This window comes from Tachysurus fulvidraco, chromosome 3 (genome assembly GCF_022655615.1).
Source record: "Tachysurus fulvidraco isolate hzauxx_2018 chromosome 3, HZAU_PFXX_2.0, whole genome shotgun sequence".
Lineage (NCBI taxonomy): Eukaryota > Metazoa > Chordata > Actinopteri > Siluriformes > Bagridae > Tachysurus > Tachysurus fulvidraco.
The window spans coordinates 15,009,616-15,023,814 of NC_062520.1; the positions used below are offsets into that span (position 1 = coordinate 15,009,616).

The 14,199-nt window shown below is 34.8% G+C and overlaps 1 protein-coding gene across 2 annotated transcripts; it reads right to left on the bottom strand.

The window, feature by feature from the left end:
* Window positions 1-6,717: 6,717 nt before the first annotated feature.
* On the bottom strand, window positions 6,718-10,622 carry LOC113644691 (endothelin-2). Of its 2 annotated transcripts, none has more exons than XM_047811498.1 (5): window positions 10,329-10,622; window positions 9,477-9,618; window positions 8,687-8,800; window positions 8,102-8,230; window positions 6,718-8,008 (listed from the first exon to the last, which is right to left on the bottom strand). In XM_047811498.1, the coding sequence occupies exons 1-5, from the start codon at window positions 10,384-10,386 to the stop codon at window positions 7,918-7,920; spliced, it is 534 nt and encodes a 177-aa protein (XP_047667454.1). In that variant the 5' UTR covers window positions 10,387-10,622; the 3' UTR covers window positions 6,718-7,917. The 2 variants fall into 2 exon arrangements, with proteins under 2 accessions (XP_047667454.1, XP_027005538.1); XM_027149737.2 differs by having other exon boundaries at window positions 8,102-8,212; window positions 10,329-10,620.
* Window positions 10,623-14,199: the final 3,577 nt, after the last annotated feature.

The window sequence follows — 14,199 nt, forward strand, 5'->3', positions numbered from 1 at the left end:
CCTCACCTGCAGCCAATTTTCTAGAAATTACGTGTTGTTTCTTGAGGTAGTATCTGTAATATTCAGGGCACAAAAGATGAACAGGGTAATGGGAGTGTGTAAAAACATAATGGTGAAATGTCCAGCTTTAGACACTGTATGCATGTGTGGAAAGAGTTATGAAATATATTTTTATAGAGATTTTTCTTCTTAATATGAATATATCAGCTATGCAGACTGACAGTGCTGAACAGACCTTTATAATTTTCTAATTTTAGCCACAATTTTTTGGATGAGATGCACCCAATGTCTACAGTGGCCTGTAAGTGATACTTGCTAGGCAGCCTCCCCTACAGCAGCGCTCTAATAATAGCTCAGTAATAGGCAGTGAGGGAGCATGTAGCAGACAGAATGTGCCGGAATACCAGTGTTTAGTGGACAGCTGCTTGAATATCTTGTATGCCATTACACATCTGCTGCACCAGATCTCACTACATTGGCATTCTTTAAAACTGTTTATGTTAAGAGTAGCAGGACATAGGGACACTGAAAATTAGGAAAGGTTATATACACTTTTAGAGCAATGCAATCATGTATTTATTTATTTAAAATAACTGAATTGAACTTTAAATGATTTAAGCATATAGAGCAAAAAGAACTAGAATTACTGGGTAGTAATTACACACGTTTCAGGAGTTTCTAGAGAATAGGGCAAAGAACAAAAAACAAGCAGCAAGCACCAGTTTTGTGGGCAGAAATGATTTGTTGTTGAGAAAGGTTAGAGAGGAATAGCCAGATATGGTGACTGGAATGCTACAGTAACTGAAATAACCACTTTTTACAACCGTGGTGAACAGAAAATGATAACTAGTCAAAGCCATGTGGTGGATGGAATTCAAGAACCGAAATCTGAGACAGCAGTGAACACAGACTCACAGAAAATGAACCGGTAATGATGAGAAAAACCTTTATACATTTTAATATATAAAATTCTGCTCTTTTTTTAACTTTTCTAATCAGAAAAACATATCAAAGGCACACACTCATACACTGCACCCAAATACACATAAAAACCTTTACAAGCATTAACATTAACCATGTCACCTTAGACATGCTTTTCTTGTTGGTCACATTGTTATTCTTTCAGGCACAACTAAATTGAGTCTGTTATGAAATTTAATCATTTTATGTCACAAAATTACCAAAATTGCATTGAGTTGCCAGGCGTTAAAGAACTGTGTGAATGCTCCAGTGCTACACAATCCACACAATCCATGAAATCAAAATGATTTTGTTCAACACCCATGACAAATTATATGTTATTAGACTTATATGTCAAGCCCATGCCTAAAATATGACTTGACCAAAATGTCCTTGCCATGAAGTGACTCAAATCAAAGCCAGATGTTGCAGCCTCTCAACCTGCTGCCTTTCACACTGCCGTCTCCTAAAGGTCCACAGGAAGCCAATCAGAGGTTTTTAACATGCAGGGGGTTACATTCTGTACATTGTACTCTTTCTGTTTATGCTATGCTTATTATATATAGTGTGGTCTTTAACTTCTTTTCCTTTCTGCTGTTAATTTCCTCAGTTAAAAGAAAAATGTGAAACATTTAATTTATTTACATTTACATGTAATTTTATTTATGCTTTTCAAACCTGCAATTTAATAAAAATCCTTAACAATTATTTTCGTATTTCGTATAAGTGAGTAATGGTGTAAATATTGTATGTTTTACTCAAATAAACAAGTGATACATAAGTCAGCAGGTTTTGATCCTGTAAATGAATGACAAAGAAGTGCTGACTGCTGCTTTCCTCACATGTTCACTAAATCCCCAGTGTTGAATTAAACCGTAAGCTGTTCACTGATGTACAGCTGGATTAAAATGAATACTTTATGTGTTGAAATGAAGTAGGTGTCGTTATTGAAATTCTGTCAATTTCATCATGCAGAGATTAAAAGTATAATGACACAGTATAAGGAAATACAACACAGCAGGAGGCTGTATTTACACTGATTAAAGCCATTAAGTTACTAGCAATATCAAGCAAAAAACATGCTCCGAAGAAAAGCTTTATCTTAATATGTACGTCGCATGTTTATTCCAATTCAACTGTAGTTATTATTATTATTATTATTATTATTATTATTATTATTATTATTATTATTATTATTATTATTATTATGGAACAAGGGTAGTTCTGGAGAGATTCAACATAAAGGATTTTTCTGAGCACCGCTTAAAGTTATATATATATATTCTTGTATGTTTTCTATAAGCTATTTAATTTCAGTTTTTAAAAAAAAATAAGGTACTTGCATTGCTAGTTTGTGAGAAAAATGTCATATAAATTACACTTGACATTTTAATTTACACTCTTCTGTACAATGTTCACGATGGCTTTTATGTTTACTAAAATAGTTTCTGATATAATTACTATGATGCGCACCAGGGAGTTCAATCACACTATACACACTTATACCTAATATATGACCTTCTTTCACACGTGCCATTGTAATGCGATACTCAGTGTTATTTACTTCACCTCTTAAATGTTATGCCTGATTAGTGTGTTATATATTTTCAATGTCATTTAATTTCATGTTTGTTTGTTTTTTAATCAAGATAATATTAATTGTTTGTAACTTATTTCTAATTAAAAAAATTTTCTGAGGAAATTTTTCCTCATCATTTTGGATTGTCACTGCTTTGTACAATGTTCAAAATGGCTTTTATGTTTTCTAAAATATTGACTAAAATTATTTATATGATAAGCTCCAGGGCATTGGCTCACACTACGTCACACTATACACACTGATTGTGATTGGGTTTAGTGTTAGTATCAAGTTGTTACTAAGCATGACCATAATAAACAATGATACACTTTGCTTGATGGACTTTTTATTTCTTACAATTCCTCAAGAAATACCTGCCCTGTCTGTGAATATAAACAGAAATATTATTAATTATTATTGAATCCTTCACTATTACTGGAACCTGGGTCTTATTAGATTCATGTATGCAGAATATTAGGGTTTAGATGCCTCACTAATGATCAACTCTTTTTTTTATGTTTCAGCCTGTTGGATATCCACTGTAGCCCAATATTGTCATTCACCTGCTTGTTTTGTATTTACTCCAGATTATGGACTGTACTTACTGTAGAAAATCAGTTTACGACTTAGCTGTTTATTTTTTTTAAATGTTTTTATGCATATTGTTCTGTAACTCACACAAACAGTCCATAAATTCATCATGTAAAGTTTTCTGTGATTCAGGGCATTTTACCTAGTAGTGTGATGTCAAAATAAGTGGATTAGGCATAATAATACAAATATCTTCATCTATTCATAGTTGATGTATTCACAGTTCATCAGAATTGTTCAATAAGTGCCCAGTATATTTTTTTATCTCTGTATTTGATTAACACCTATAATATCACAGACTGTAACCTCTCTTGGCAATTTTTGGCATCAGGAGGTGTGAACTGGTGTGAAACTGCTGATATAAAGGAGTTATGACAGCAGTGTGAATGGTGTTGCAGACACTTTAACCTTCAGAGACAGGAACAATACAGCTTCCTGTCTCTCCTAACCAGCTGATATCTTTATCTAATTTATATAAAGTGTCAGGATCTAGCCCAGACTTTTTACTGGTGCCATGTGTTTTTGTTTTTGTGCTCACATGCTCTGTCTTGTTTTTGTGTTTTGGTTTCTTTTCTTTTTCCTGTGTGTTTCCCTGTTTTGTGGTTTTATGTTCTTTGTAACAAATCATGTTTTTAGCTATCTTCACGTTTGGGTCTGAATTTTGTCTACATTTTCTGACATAAATTGTACTCTTCAAAGAAGTGTTGTTTGTCCTGTAGACCCAGGTTGAGCTCTGAGTCTTAATCATAGCTCTCTTGCATTGTACCTTGCAATTCATCAACAAGTATATACAAGTATAATATATAAGTATATTGTATATATAAATATACAAGTAAATCCATGTCCTACATGTCAAAATGTACTAATCACAGAAAAATAAATCATGTGAAAAAACTCTAAATAAGAAAATTACATGTACACATGAAATGTCTACAATGAGTGAAATATGACATTAGGAAATACTCCAAAGAACTACAAGCCACAAGCGTAAATTTCACATGTGCGTCTATTCAAATATAAAGTCAATGTAAAGGACACAAATCTATTTCAAATATGCAAGTGTCATATTTTATAAACCTGTATCTATTTTATTTTGAATTAACCTCTTGAGGAAATAAAGCAGTTACTCTACTTGTCTTAACACAGGAAATACATGCTAACATAAAATTTGTGGAGTTCTGTACAATGGAGATTGAATGTCTTTAGCCTAGGCCTTAATAGTATTTTCATAAAATGTGCTTGTGGGCTTGTGGGAAAAGCTGCTGTATTGAATAAATGTGAAGAAGAGGTTCAAATTCTCTGCACTGCACACTGGTAATATCATTTAAAGGCAAAAACTGTCTTCCAAAAAGAATGTCTACACTCAGCAAAAAAGCATGTATTTCCTAGAAGATGCAGTTAAAAGAACATTTCTATGTGGACAAATAGAATGGCTGGAGGATAGAGTGTTATCCTGATGATGTACAAATCCAATATGAATACAAACTTGTAGACAATTTCACAGGCCCTGACAGAAAAGAACCACATTATCAGGTCAAACAGTGCAATACTGTTACAGATACATACAATGATATTGTTATTGATATTATTCATGATTACAATCATACCTGAAATCCACCTGCTCTCTGTTGAGCTACTGTATATATGCCACTCCCGAGGTCCCAGTATTCCGAATTTTTAGTCTGATCGCTTCTTCTGGAAATACTTCATCAATTCTTATGCCCTCCCCCTGGTTAGAGTCTCATCACCTGGTATGCACTTTGCTGGGGATTGATCTGCATGGACAGTCTGTGACTCATGGGATTACTGTGGATGGTGCCACCTGGAGACCGCCACGCCATCTTTTAACTTTTGTGTCGGACACCAACTACAAACAGCTGTAGAAAAGACATTATTTTCATTTACATTATTAACTGTCCGGTGTAACCCAAATGATGATGGGTTCTTTTCTGAGTCTGGTTCCTCTCAAGTTTTCTTTCACATATCATCTCAGGGAATTTTCTTGCCTCCATCACCTCCGGTTTGCTCATTATGGAAAGATGTTAGAGATATATAGTAACTTAATTTTAAACTTCAATCTTTAAATTTTATATTCAGTTGCTATACTTATTAAAAACTGGTTTGAGGCAATGCAAATTGTGATCTGAGATATTATGATTACTTAAGATGTTCACACGACTATAATGAAGTTTTAATATAGAACCATAAGTGAAATAAAATTGCATTGGGTGTTTACTTTCAGATTAATGAGTGTGCTTTCATACTGATGCATTTCATTGGCTAAACTCTGCTCACTGCGTTGCTATAGCAGTGCAATCTTGAGGGCCAGAACAGTTGATCAGTGAGATGATGAGGACTTGCTCAAAGAGATGTGGAGTGTATTTAGCACAGTACAGATCAACAAAGATCGACTAGAGATCTACTGGTGATGATGAGAAACACCGGTGGAGTTGCAAAAAAAAAAAGAAATACTCTGTGAGCATTGCTGTCTGGTCTCTTAAGGCAAAGCAATCCATTCTTTTCCTAATTTCTGGCTCAATCCCTACTGTCTTTGGCCCCATAGAAAAATTTGCTCCCAGTTCATTACCATCTTGAAGCAGTTAAGAGTAAAAAAAACACAAAAAATTTATGTGTATACATAAGAACATACTAGAATTATATGCTAATTCTAAGTAATCAAACGTTTAATAAATGAAGATTAGGAAAGATCTAAATGATGAAATCTTTTTCTTTAGACAGTGTACTTATGTGGGTGCTTTGTGTGTGTATAAATCATTACTGGCTATAATGCTGTTCTGATATTACACAATCATAGTAAGCTAATTACAGATTCCATAACTGCTTCTGTTCAAGTGACTTGCAAATGACTGATAAACATACAGCATATGACTTATTTAAAGCACAAACACATTGATGTTTCCATCAATAAAAGGTAAAATAAAACAGACCTACAGTTTAATGACTCCATTATAAACCCATATCTACTTCATATCACTTCCTTTAATTGACCTCCAGTGTGTTTTTCCTGTGTAAAAAGGCATCCTGTTTTTCACTGTGGGACACTGTGGGACACCAGTAACAGAACTGGAGATGATTATTATTGTTATTGTCGCTGTTGCTTTTTTCTTCTTTTTGTTCTTGGTCCTTTTTGATTCTGGGTTTCTAAGACTAATATGTTGAATCTCAGACAAACAGGATATAAGAGGTAAATATTATATATAAGAGGCAGATATGTCTTGTCCTTATGTGTAAAGACAAACCTCTCCGCAGTTGTACAAAACCCACAGGCAGTGTAATGTGAATAGGAGAAGAGGAACACATCATGCATGTTGATGTTGTTGTTATTCTCACATAGCCATTGTAAAGTGGTACATTCTAATGTGCATTTATGGTACAAGACTTCCTTTGTTATTCACTTGCTTACATTACTAATTACCATCTCTTAACAGTCATTGTTCATGCAGAATGAAGCGGAAACCATTTTTCAGTCGTCCAATCACGTGGACATGCTTAGATGAAATATTAGTAGCAGAATCGTTTGAACTGTATTAATGATGAAATAGCATGAATCATTTAAAATAGCTTGGAATAGTTTATTTTTTTTTACAACTTATACTTTATACAACAATAATATATAATCGATATACTTCATCAAGAGATTTAATGTACTGTATCTCCTAATATTAGTATTAATATGAACAATATCTGAGTACATTCTTACAAATAATATGTACTCCTATATTAGCGAGAAGCTAATATGGTCTAAACTATATGTCCCTTATTATACACACATTGTAAAGTGCATGCATGATCATTACAGCTCTCCTGATGTTGTCTTCTCCCTTAGTGTTTAAGCCCAGTTTCATCTGATATTTCTTACCAGGACTATCTCAAAAGCTATCTAAATATGCTTTAATTAATATTTATAAATAAATAATTATCTATAATCTATTATCCTACATTATAGCTAAAGTATCTTTGGCAAACACAGAGTATGAGCATTTGCCATTATAAATATCAAACAGTTAATTAATAGGATGAACAAAGAGATCTCATTTCAGCAAGTGGGCCATAAAGTCCTTGTACAACATTTCCAGGTCATAGTGAATATTATGATTTATATGTTCTATACAATTGAAGACTATTTCAAGACTTATTTCCTTTTTATCTCCCTGTTGCACTGCAGTTCATACATTCATTTTCTACCGCTTATCCGAAATTCTCGGGTCACGGGGAGCCTGTGCCTCAGGTGTCATTGGGCATCAAGGCAGGATACACCCTGGACGGAGTGCCAACCCATCGCAGGGCACACACGCTCTCATTTGTGCTGCAGTTAATATATACAGTATATATTTTTTATATATTTTCATCCCTTAATTCCATGCAATGCCTCTTTATAATGATTTAAAAGAAAAGTTGTTTGTTTTCTTCTTCAAACCCAATATAAATGCTGTCAATACTTATCCTATTCGGTTGCCAAAGATTCATGTGTGAATCTTCCCTGTTATCAGCCAAGTACACCCTGAGCATTCACATTCTTCAGAAGTTTTAGCCACATAGACCTTCTTCATCACTTGCTTGTCTACTTCATTGTATCTAAACATTTCTACATGATTTAAAGGCATGACCTTCATTGTTGCTTCCCCTGTCCTGCTATTTCCTGCCTTTTCAGTCTCCCAGGTTGCGTCTTCTGTATGTGACGTCTTATTCATGCTTCTACCCCACAGTTCTCGGGGTTGTGTTTTGTTCAAGTGCTCAATCTCCACACTACCATCCCCATAAAACCTTCACCTGGGGCCTTGCTTATGTGCCCTCAAGCTTTTAGGCTTGACTGTATGAGCCATCTTCATGGCCCTGGATTTAGCTCTCATCAAGTTCCTGTGAATACAGAAAAATATGATGCACAACGATGCAAAGTCAACATTAAATGCACAGACAGTAATAGTACTGTAGACTGGACCGTAAACTAACCTGAGCAATGTCAGAAACTCAACATGAGCAACATGGAGGTCTGAGTTAAGCTCTGATTTTTCCTGCAGCGGTTCAGAAAAGCTCTTCAGCAGGACAGCTGTGATATTTGGGCTAAAGACATGATGAATCCTGATTAGGCACAAACAAGAAAACTAAAGAAAGAACAAGACAGTACTGAAATATCAAAAAAGAAAAGGTATTTATATTGTAAAAATGTTCCATATAAGATTTAAAAAATCTTATTAAGACAGAGTTCTATCTGTTATATATTCTGCAATATGTAGTATTTTAATGATTCCAATCAGTATTTTTGTTTTGTTTATATTGCTGTGCTAATACTGTTCTATTAATATGCATGTTAATGGTAACTATGTTATAACTAACTACTAACGAACAAACTAAGTAATTAACTAATATACAGTGAAGAAAAGTTCTACACTTATTTCATGTTGATAAGGATGCCAAATAGATCAATATTAAATTTATATAAACTTTGTTTACTAGTTTTAGGGTATGTTTTATAATGCTTTGTGTGCATGTGTGTGTACATGTGTGTGTGTGTCTGAGAGAGAGTATTTGTTTCACCTGTGGGAGCAGAAGGTGTTACAGGTTTGGTCAGCAGGATTGTCACAGAAGCAGCGGCCTGTAGATCTGCGGCGTCGGGCCAATGGACTACCCAGCCCATATACAGTGGTCTTACTACAGACAGGAAAACCAACCAACCAACCAACCAACCAACCAACCAACCAGTCATTATCTCTTTTCCAATGAAGAGCCATTCATTTCACAAAAAATCTGTGTTGTTTTACCTGAATGAACTGGCTTTATGTCTGAAAGAATTTACCTTATATGGGGCATTGGCAAAATGACAGCAGATAAGCAGCAAGACCAGTTTACCAGATGTACCCGTTTTCTTTTTTGTGAAGTATAATATGTTTTAAAAATAGGTCATTTATTTTCAGAATGACATTAAATCCACTTTAGCAAAAGCTTGTGATGTTAATGGACACATTAATGGACATCTAGCAGAGTCAATGGACTGTAAGTAACTGAAATATTTTCAGATCTTCCACACAAATTATGCCAATGTTTTATTGTTTATTCAAAAATGAATAAGAGTTTTTTTTTTTTTTATAATGATCTCATTTTGTATTGGCATGGCATGATTTTAATCAATTTACTTTAATACACATAATGATGATTTGCTAATTAAAAACATTAAACTGATCTCACTTTTAAGGCATTTTCCTAAAGTATCCTTTGAGCTATAAAATTACAAAAGGTATAATTTTCGAAATTTACATTAATGGTATGTATCAGTAAATGAAAGTGAATTGAAGACAGGTAAATGCTGTGTTTGTGTGTTTGTGCTCACCCTGGTGTGTTCACCCAGACGATGTCCAGATGGCAGAAGTAGTAGCATTCAGAGTCCAGCTGGTTAATGCAAGAGCATCGTTTTGTGCGCTGTCTATGTGGGACAATTTCATCAGGCTGATTTTTCACAGGTAAACCGAATCCTATAAGAATATGTTGGGAATCTTTTAACCAAGTACACTACGTACTACACACCAAACTCCTCCAAAGCCCAGCTGTGAAAAAAACCCTGAGAACCATATCTTAGGTCTGATTTATTACATTATCTATTACCTGTGGCTTTTTAAAGTATGTTTTCTTAAATGATCATAGAATTACTCCTGGAAAGCACCTCTGACAGGATGATTTAGACAAATAAATTGGGCTAAATCTGTGTTTGGGAAATTTTCCATGTCTGGCTTTCTCATTGCTGGAATTCTCTTAACTAAAAAAGTTAAAAGTTTATTTTAAAGAAAATTGGAAGTAAAATAGAATATTTTTATATACACTATGTAAAAAGAGTTAAGACTCAGACTCAAAGGTTTACAGTGTTTGCTACAGTAAGCTTGCAGCTATCCTGAATCATACAATAAACATCAGTTGTATCTGTCACCTCTATGAGCGTTGTAAAGTTTTATCTGCAAATAAAGCAATCAAAATGTATTACAACAAACTTGATCTTACTTTCCCATACCCTGGTTAACCCACTATTAATATATCAAAAAAGTAAATAAAATCTAGTGAATAATAGGCTATACCAAGTACATGCAGGCTTTCGAAAAGACAATCTCCATTTAAAAAGTTCATGCTTATTTTTTTCACTGATGCAGAACAGAATATTCGAATGGAAATCTGTTTTTTTTTTTTTTTTTACCTTCATGGAGCACAGCAGACCAGCTAATAGAGAAGACGATGAAGCTGCACAGTGCCATTGCTTTTCAAATTTAGCTGCAAATGCAAGAAGAATCCAGTGAACGGAAATAGTAGGATCAATGGATCAATCCACGTTCAGCTGTAGGTGGTTGTGTGTTGCTGCATCCTGTTTGGCCACACTTATAGTCACTGCTTCTCATGGTATGCCAGATCTGTCCCCTCCCCTTTTAGTTCTGACTATTACAAAACTTCAGCTTCATCATGGTTGCCTCCAACATTCCAGGAATTTTGGCTGCCCTCTGCATGTGGAGGTCACTAGCCCATGGGTGAGGAGGAAAACAGGGACATCATAAAAAGATGATGTTACGTACAAGCCTGTGCTTCCTGCTTATATCCGTTTATGGATGTAGATGCAAAAATCATAACGAACAGATATGGATCATCTTAAATGGAGAAAGGATGATGTTGGGAAGCCAGTAGGAAACATGGGAGGATTTGTTGTTTTGCATAAATTCTGTTAGGACAAACCAATCCCATGGAAAGCAGATAGCCACAGGAACATTTGGAAGATTTAAGCACATTACATTGTGGTGTAGGTAGAGGGAGTGCAAAGCATTAGTTAGCTTCCTGTGCCCTCCAGCAAGAAGCTGAGCTTGATAATGAGAGGTGAAATTAACATAACACATTACAGGAGATAAAAGTTGCACGTTGGATGTTACATAACGAATTTGGCTACTGTGGTTTCCCTTTTAGAAAGCCTGAACAAGCTACAGTATTAGATACCTTGTGCTTGTGTGAAATACTGTATGTTTCAGCATAAAGCATCCACACATACTCTATGCATGCTACTATGCTTGTATGGATAAAAGCACTCCTTTATCATAGTATTCATTGGGTCATGAATGTAGATCCTTAACATGACATTAAACAGAAATAAAATGCTTGAGCTACACAGTAATATTCCTGGTGACAAAAAAACAAACAAAACAGTTAATTGACCAGACCACGACCTGGCCATGCGGTGAAATTATTACAGTATTAGCTGTATGTGTGAAATAAAATATAAACTATAGATTTTATCTGGCTAACAATCCTGTGTTATATCTCTGGATATGATAAAATAGATTGGAATGATGATTCAGACATTAGTGTAAAACTCACAGTTTTATCAAAAGTCACTTCTTATTGCTCTCAAAAAATGGCAGCCTTAATTAGGTACTTGCATGATGGCTAACTGCAACCTGCACCTAGATAAAACACGCGTGCTGTGTCAGCCAGATGTCAGCCAGGGAGCGCTTGCAAATGTAGCCTTCTAGCGTGGGATGAGGACACGGTGTCCACTGACTGCACTTTTCCAGCAAACACACACAATATCTTCACAGCAGTCCATGTGGGAGTCAAAAGCTGCCACTTAGATGCAAATGCAGTGAGGCACAAATCTCCCCACAGACAAATTAGCATGATTTTATCACTCGTAATATGAAGATGAATGAGAGATTGAGACATGTTACTCATAGTAGATGACAGAATGGAAACCACCCTGACAGGGAAATAGAGCTAGACATGAATCTGGTAATCCCGATTCAAATTACTATGTGATTTGATAGTGTGATATTTACACAAGTCAAAGGTTCCCGGATGGTTCAGCAAGATTTGCTTCAGTGGAATCGTTTAAATGTTCTACTATCTTATCGACAGTACAAGGTGCCAGTAAAGCTGTAGGTTTTTATTCCAACTAAGCAGGAGTCACACTTAATCAAAATTAACTGTTTAAACGGTGGAGTTAGGCATGATTTACAATAAAAGCTTGCAGGCATTGAATGTATGAGGTCTGGATATTGTTAGAATATTCTACCAGAGGTTTCTCTAAGGGTCGGGAACTTATGGGTAAGGTTACATCTTAATAGCATCTTAATCCTATCACTCACACAGAAAGATTGTTAGAAAGAAGAATGAAATATAAATGGAAAGGAATATTTAACCATGGAGTTCTTCTGTATAATCTATAATCTTAGCAGCACCATGTGGAGTTTGGGCTCATTTTTAATGCGATATTTTATGTGAATTATAACATTGTATGTTGTATGTTATTGCTGGGCTATAACATGCAACAGTATGACAGTACAGAAGGTGTGTGTGTGTGCTTTTCCTTTTTTATTTTTGGTGAGAGAGCATTTTTATATTTTGGTGGAGCAAATGTCTGACCTTTTTGTCCTCATGGGGACATCGATTATTTGTTTATTTATTTATCTATTTATTTATCTATTTATTTATTTAGTCAATTTTTTTTATATATTTTTACATTTTTTTTACAAAAACTGCAGCTTTTATTTTTAAAGACCTCCGTTGAGGCAAATGATTAATTTACTTACTGAGAATCAGGTTCAAGTTTAGGTATTAGATTTAGGTTCAGTATGTTATAGCGTTAATTAGCAGCAGTGATCAGTGGTCAGAGAAAGAGGTCACTTTTGAATGCAAGTCTTATATCTATAGTGCTTTTTAGTTTGCAAATTTTGTCACTCAGTATGTAAAATTGCTCAGTAGATAAATTAGACAGAGCCAGATATTCTGTTACAGTGACTCCTGTCTGTGTCTATGGTGCACTACTCTAAAGAGTTCAAAACAGAAAATGTAACCAGTGAAAGTGCTTATTCCTTGGAAATCATCTGAATTCCTGCGCTCCCTCCAATTTGTTCCTTTTCAGCAGCAGCAGCAGCAGCAGCAGCAGACGATCCTCAAAGCAATATGGCAGGAATAATGTTTTAACTAACTAATGTTTTTACTACTGTCTGATGATGTGTTTGAGTTAGACGAGAGTCTTAACATTTTAATACGAAGCATTACATAACGCAGCTGCATCAGATGTTATGAAATGTAAAAATAAAAAAGTAAAAAAGAATTTAAAAGATTAAACATCAAGCGGTTTTAATGACTTCAGTGTGTTGTTCAAAACTCCTTTTACATTTCTTACCCTATAGCTACAAGTTACTGATTTTTACACTGCAGTTAATTAATTACAAAGATTAAATCAGCTTTGACTAAGTTCATTTTTCCCATGAACTCATTCCATTAATTGTGCAGTGACATTAGGAAAGCACACCATTGTCAGTGATTCCATACTATCCTGCATGAGGCTTCCTCGCTTGTAGTGTATCTTATTGCTTTTTTCCATGGAGCTTTATTTATCTTCAATTGTGACCTCCCTAAGACTCCCGGATTTCAGCAAACAGCCTAATCACTCTCCTATTCTCCTCCTCCTCCTCTCTGTTCCAGAGCACAGCTTTTTAAAAATAGACTACTGTTGATGCTGGTGATGTTTCCTCACCACCTTTTTGTTCATTTTGTCTGGCCTTTTGTTATTCATATTTTTACTTTTAAAAAAAGTGGGTAGAGATCTGCAGAACACAGAGAACACTGGACTGTTGCATAACTTGTTTGGGGGACATTTATAGAAACCTAATGAATATATGTCTGTATAATCATCTCATGTTTCACTTTTCAAAGGAGAGTACCATTGTGGGCATAATACTACAGCCTTCTCAATTGCTGTTTTACTTGGTGATTTATGACACAGCATTTGATGAGCCACACTAATAAAAACTCATATATATATATACATACATACATACATATAATGCACATCTGTAAATTACTGTTTATAGCAATAGCCATATTTTGTTACATCCTTCTGTAAATTTCAGTTATAATTATAGCCATCTGTATATTATGTTCATAGTACACACACACATCTGTAAATCACTTCCATATTACCATTTTATTTAACTTATCTAAATCTTGTAAAAACTGTATATCCTGCACTTACTGCTATTGCACTCTGGTTAGACTTAAACTGAATTTCGTTGCCTTGTACT

Bases quoted from the DNA above. Each gene is read 5' to 3' on its own strand.
- LOC113644691 (XM_047811498.1), bottom strand. From the start codon at position 10,386: ATGGCACTGTGCAGCTTCATCGTCTTCTCTATTAGCTGGTCTGCTGTG. The intron at 8,231-8,686 runs GTGAAACAAATA...GTGCCTAATCAG, and splicing joins AACACCTTCTGCTCCCACAG to GATTCATCATGTCTTTAGCC. The intron at 8,009-8,101 runs GTTAGTTTACGG...CTGTATTCACAG, and splicing joins GAGTTTCTGACATTGCTCAG to GAACTTGATGAGAGCTAAAT.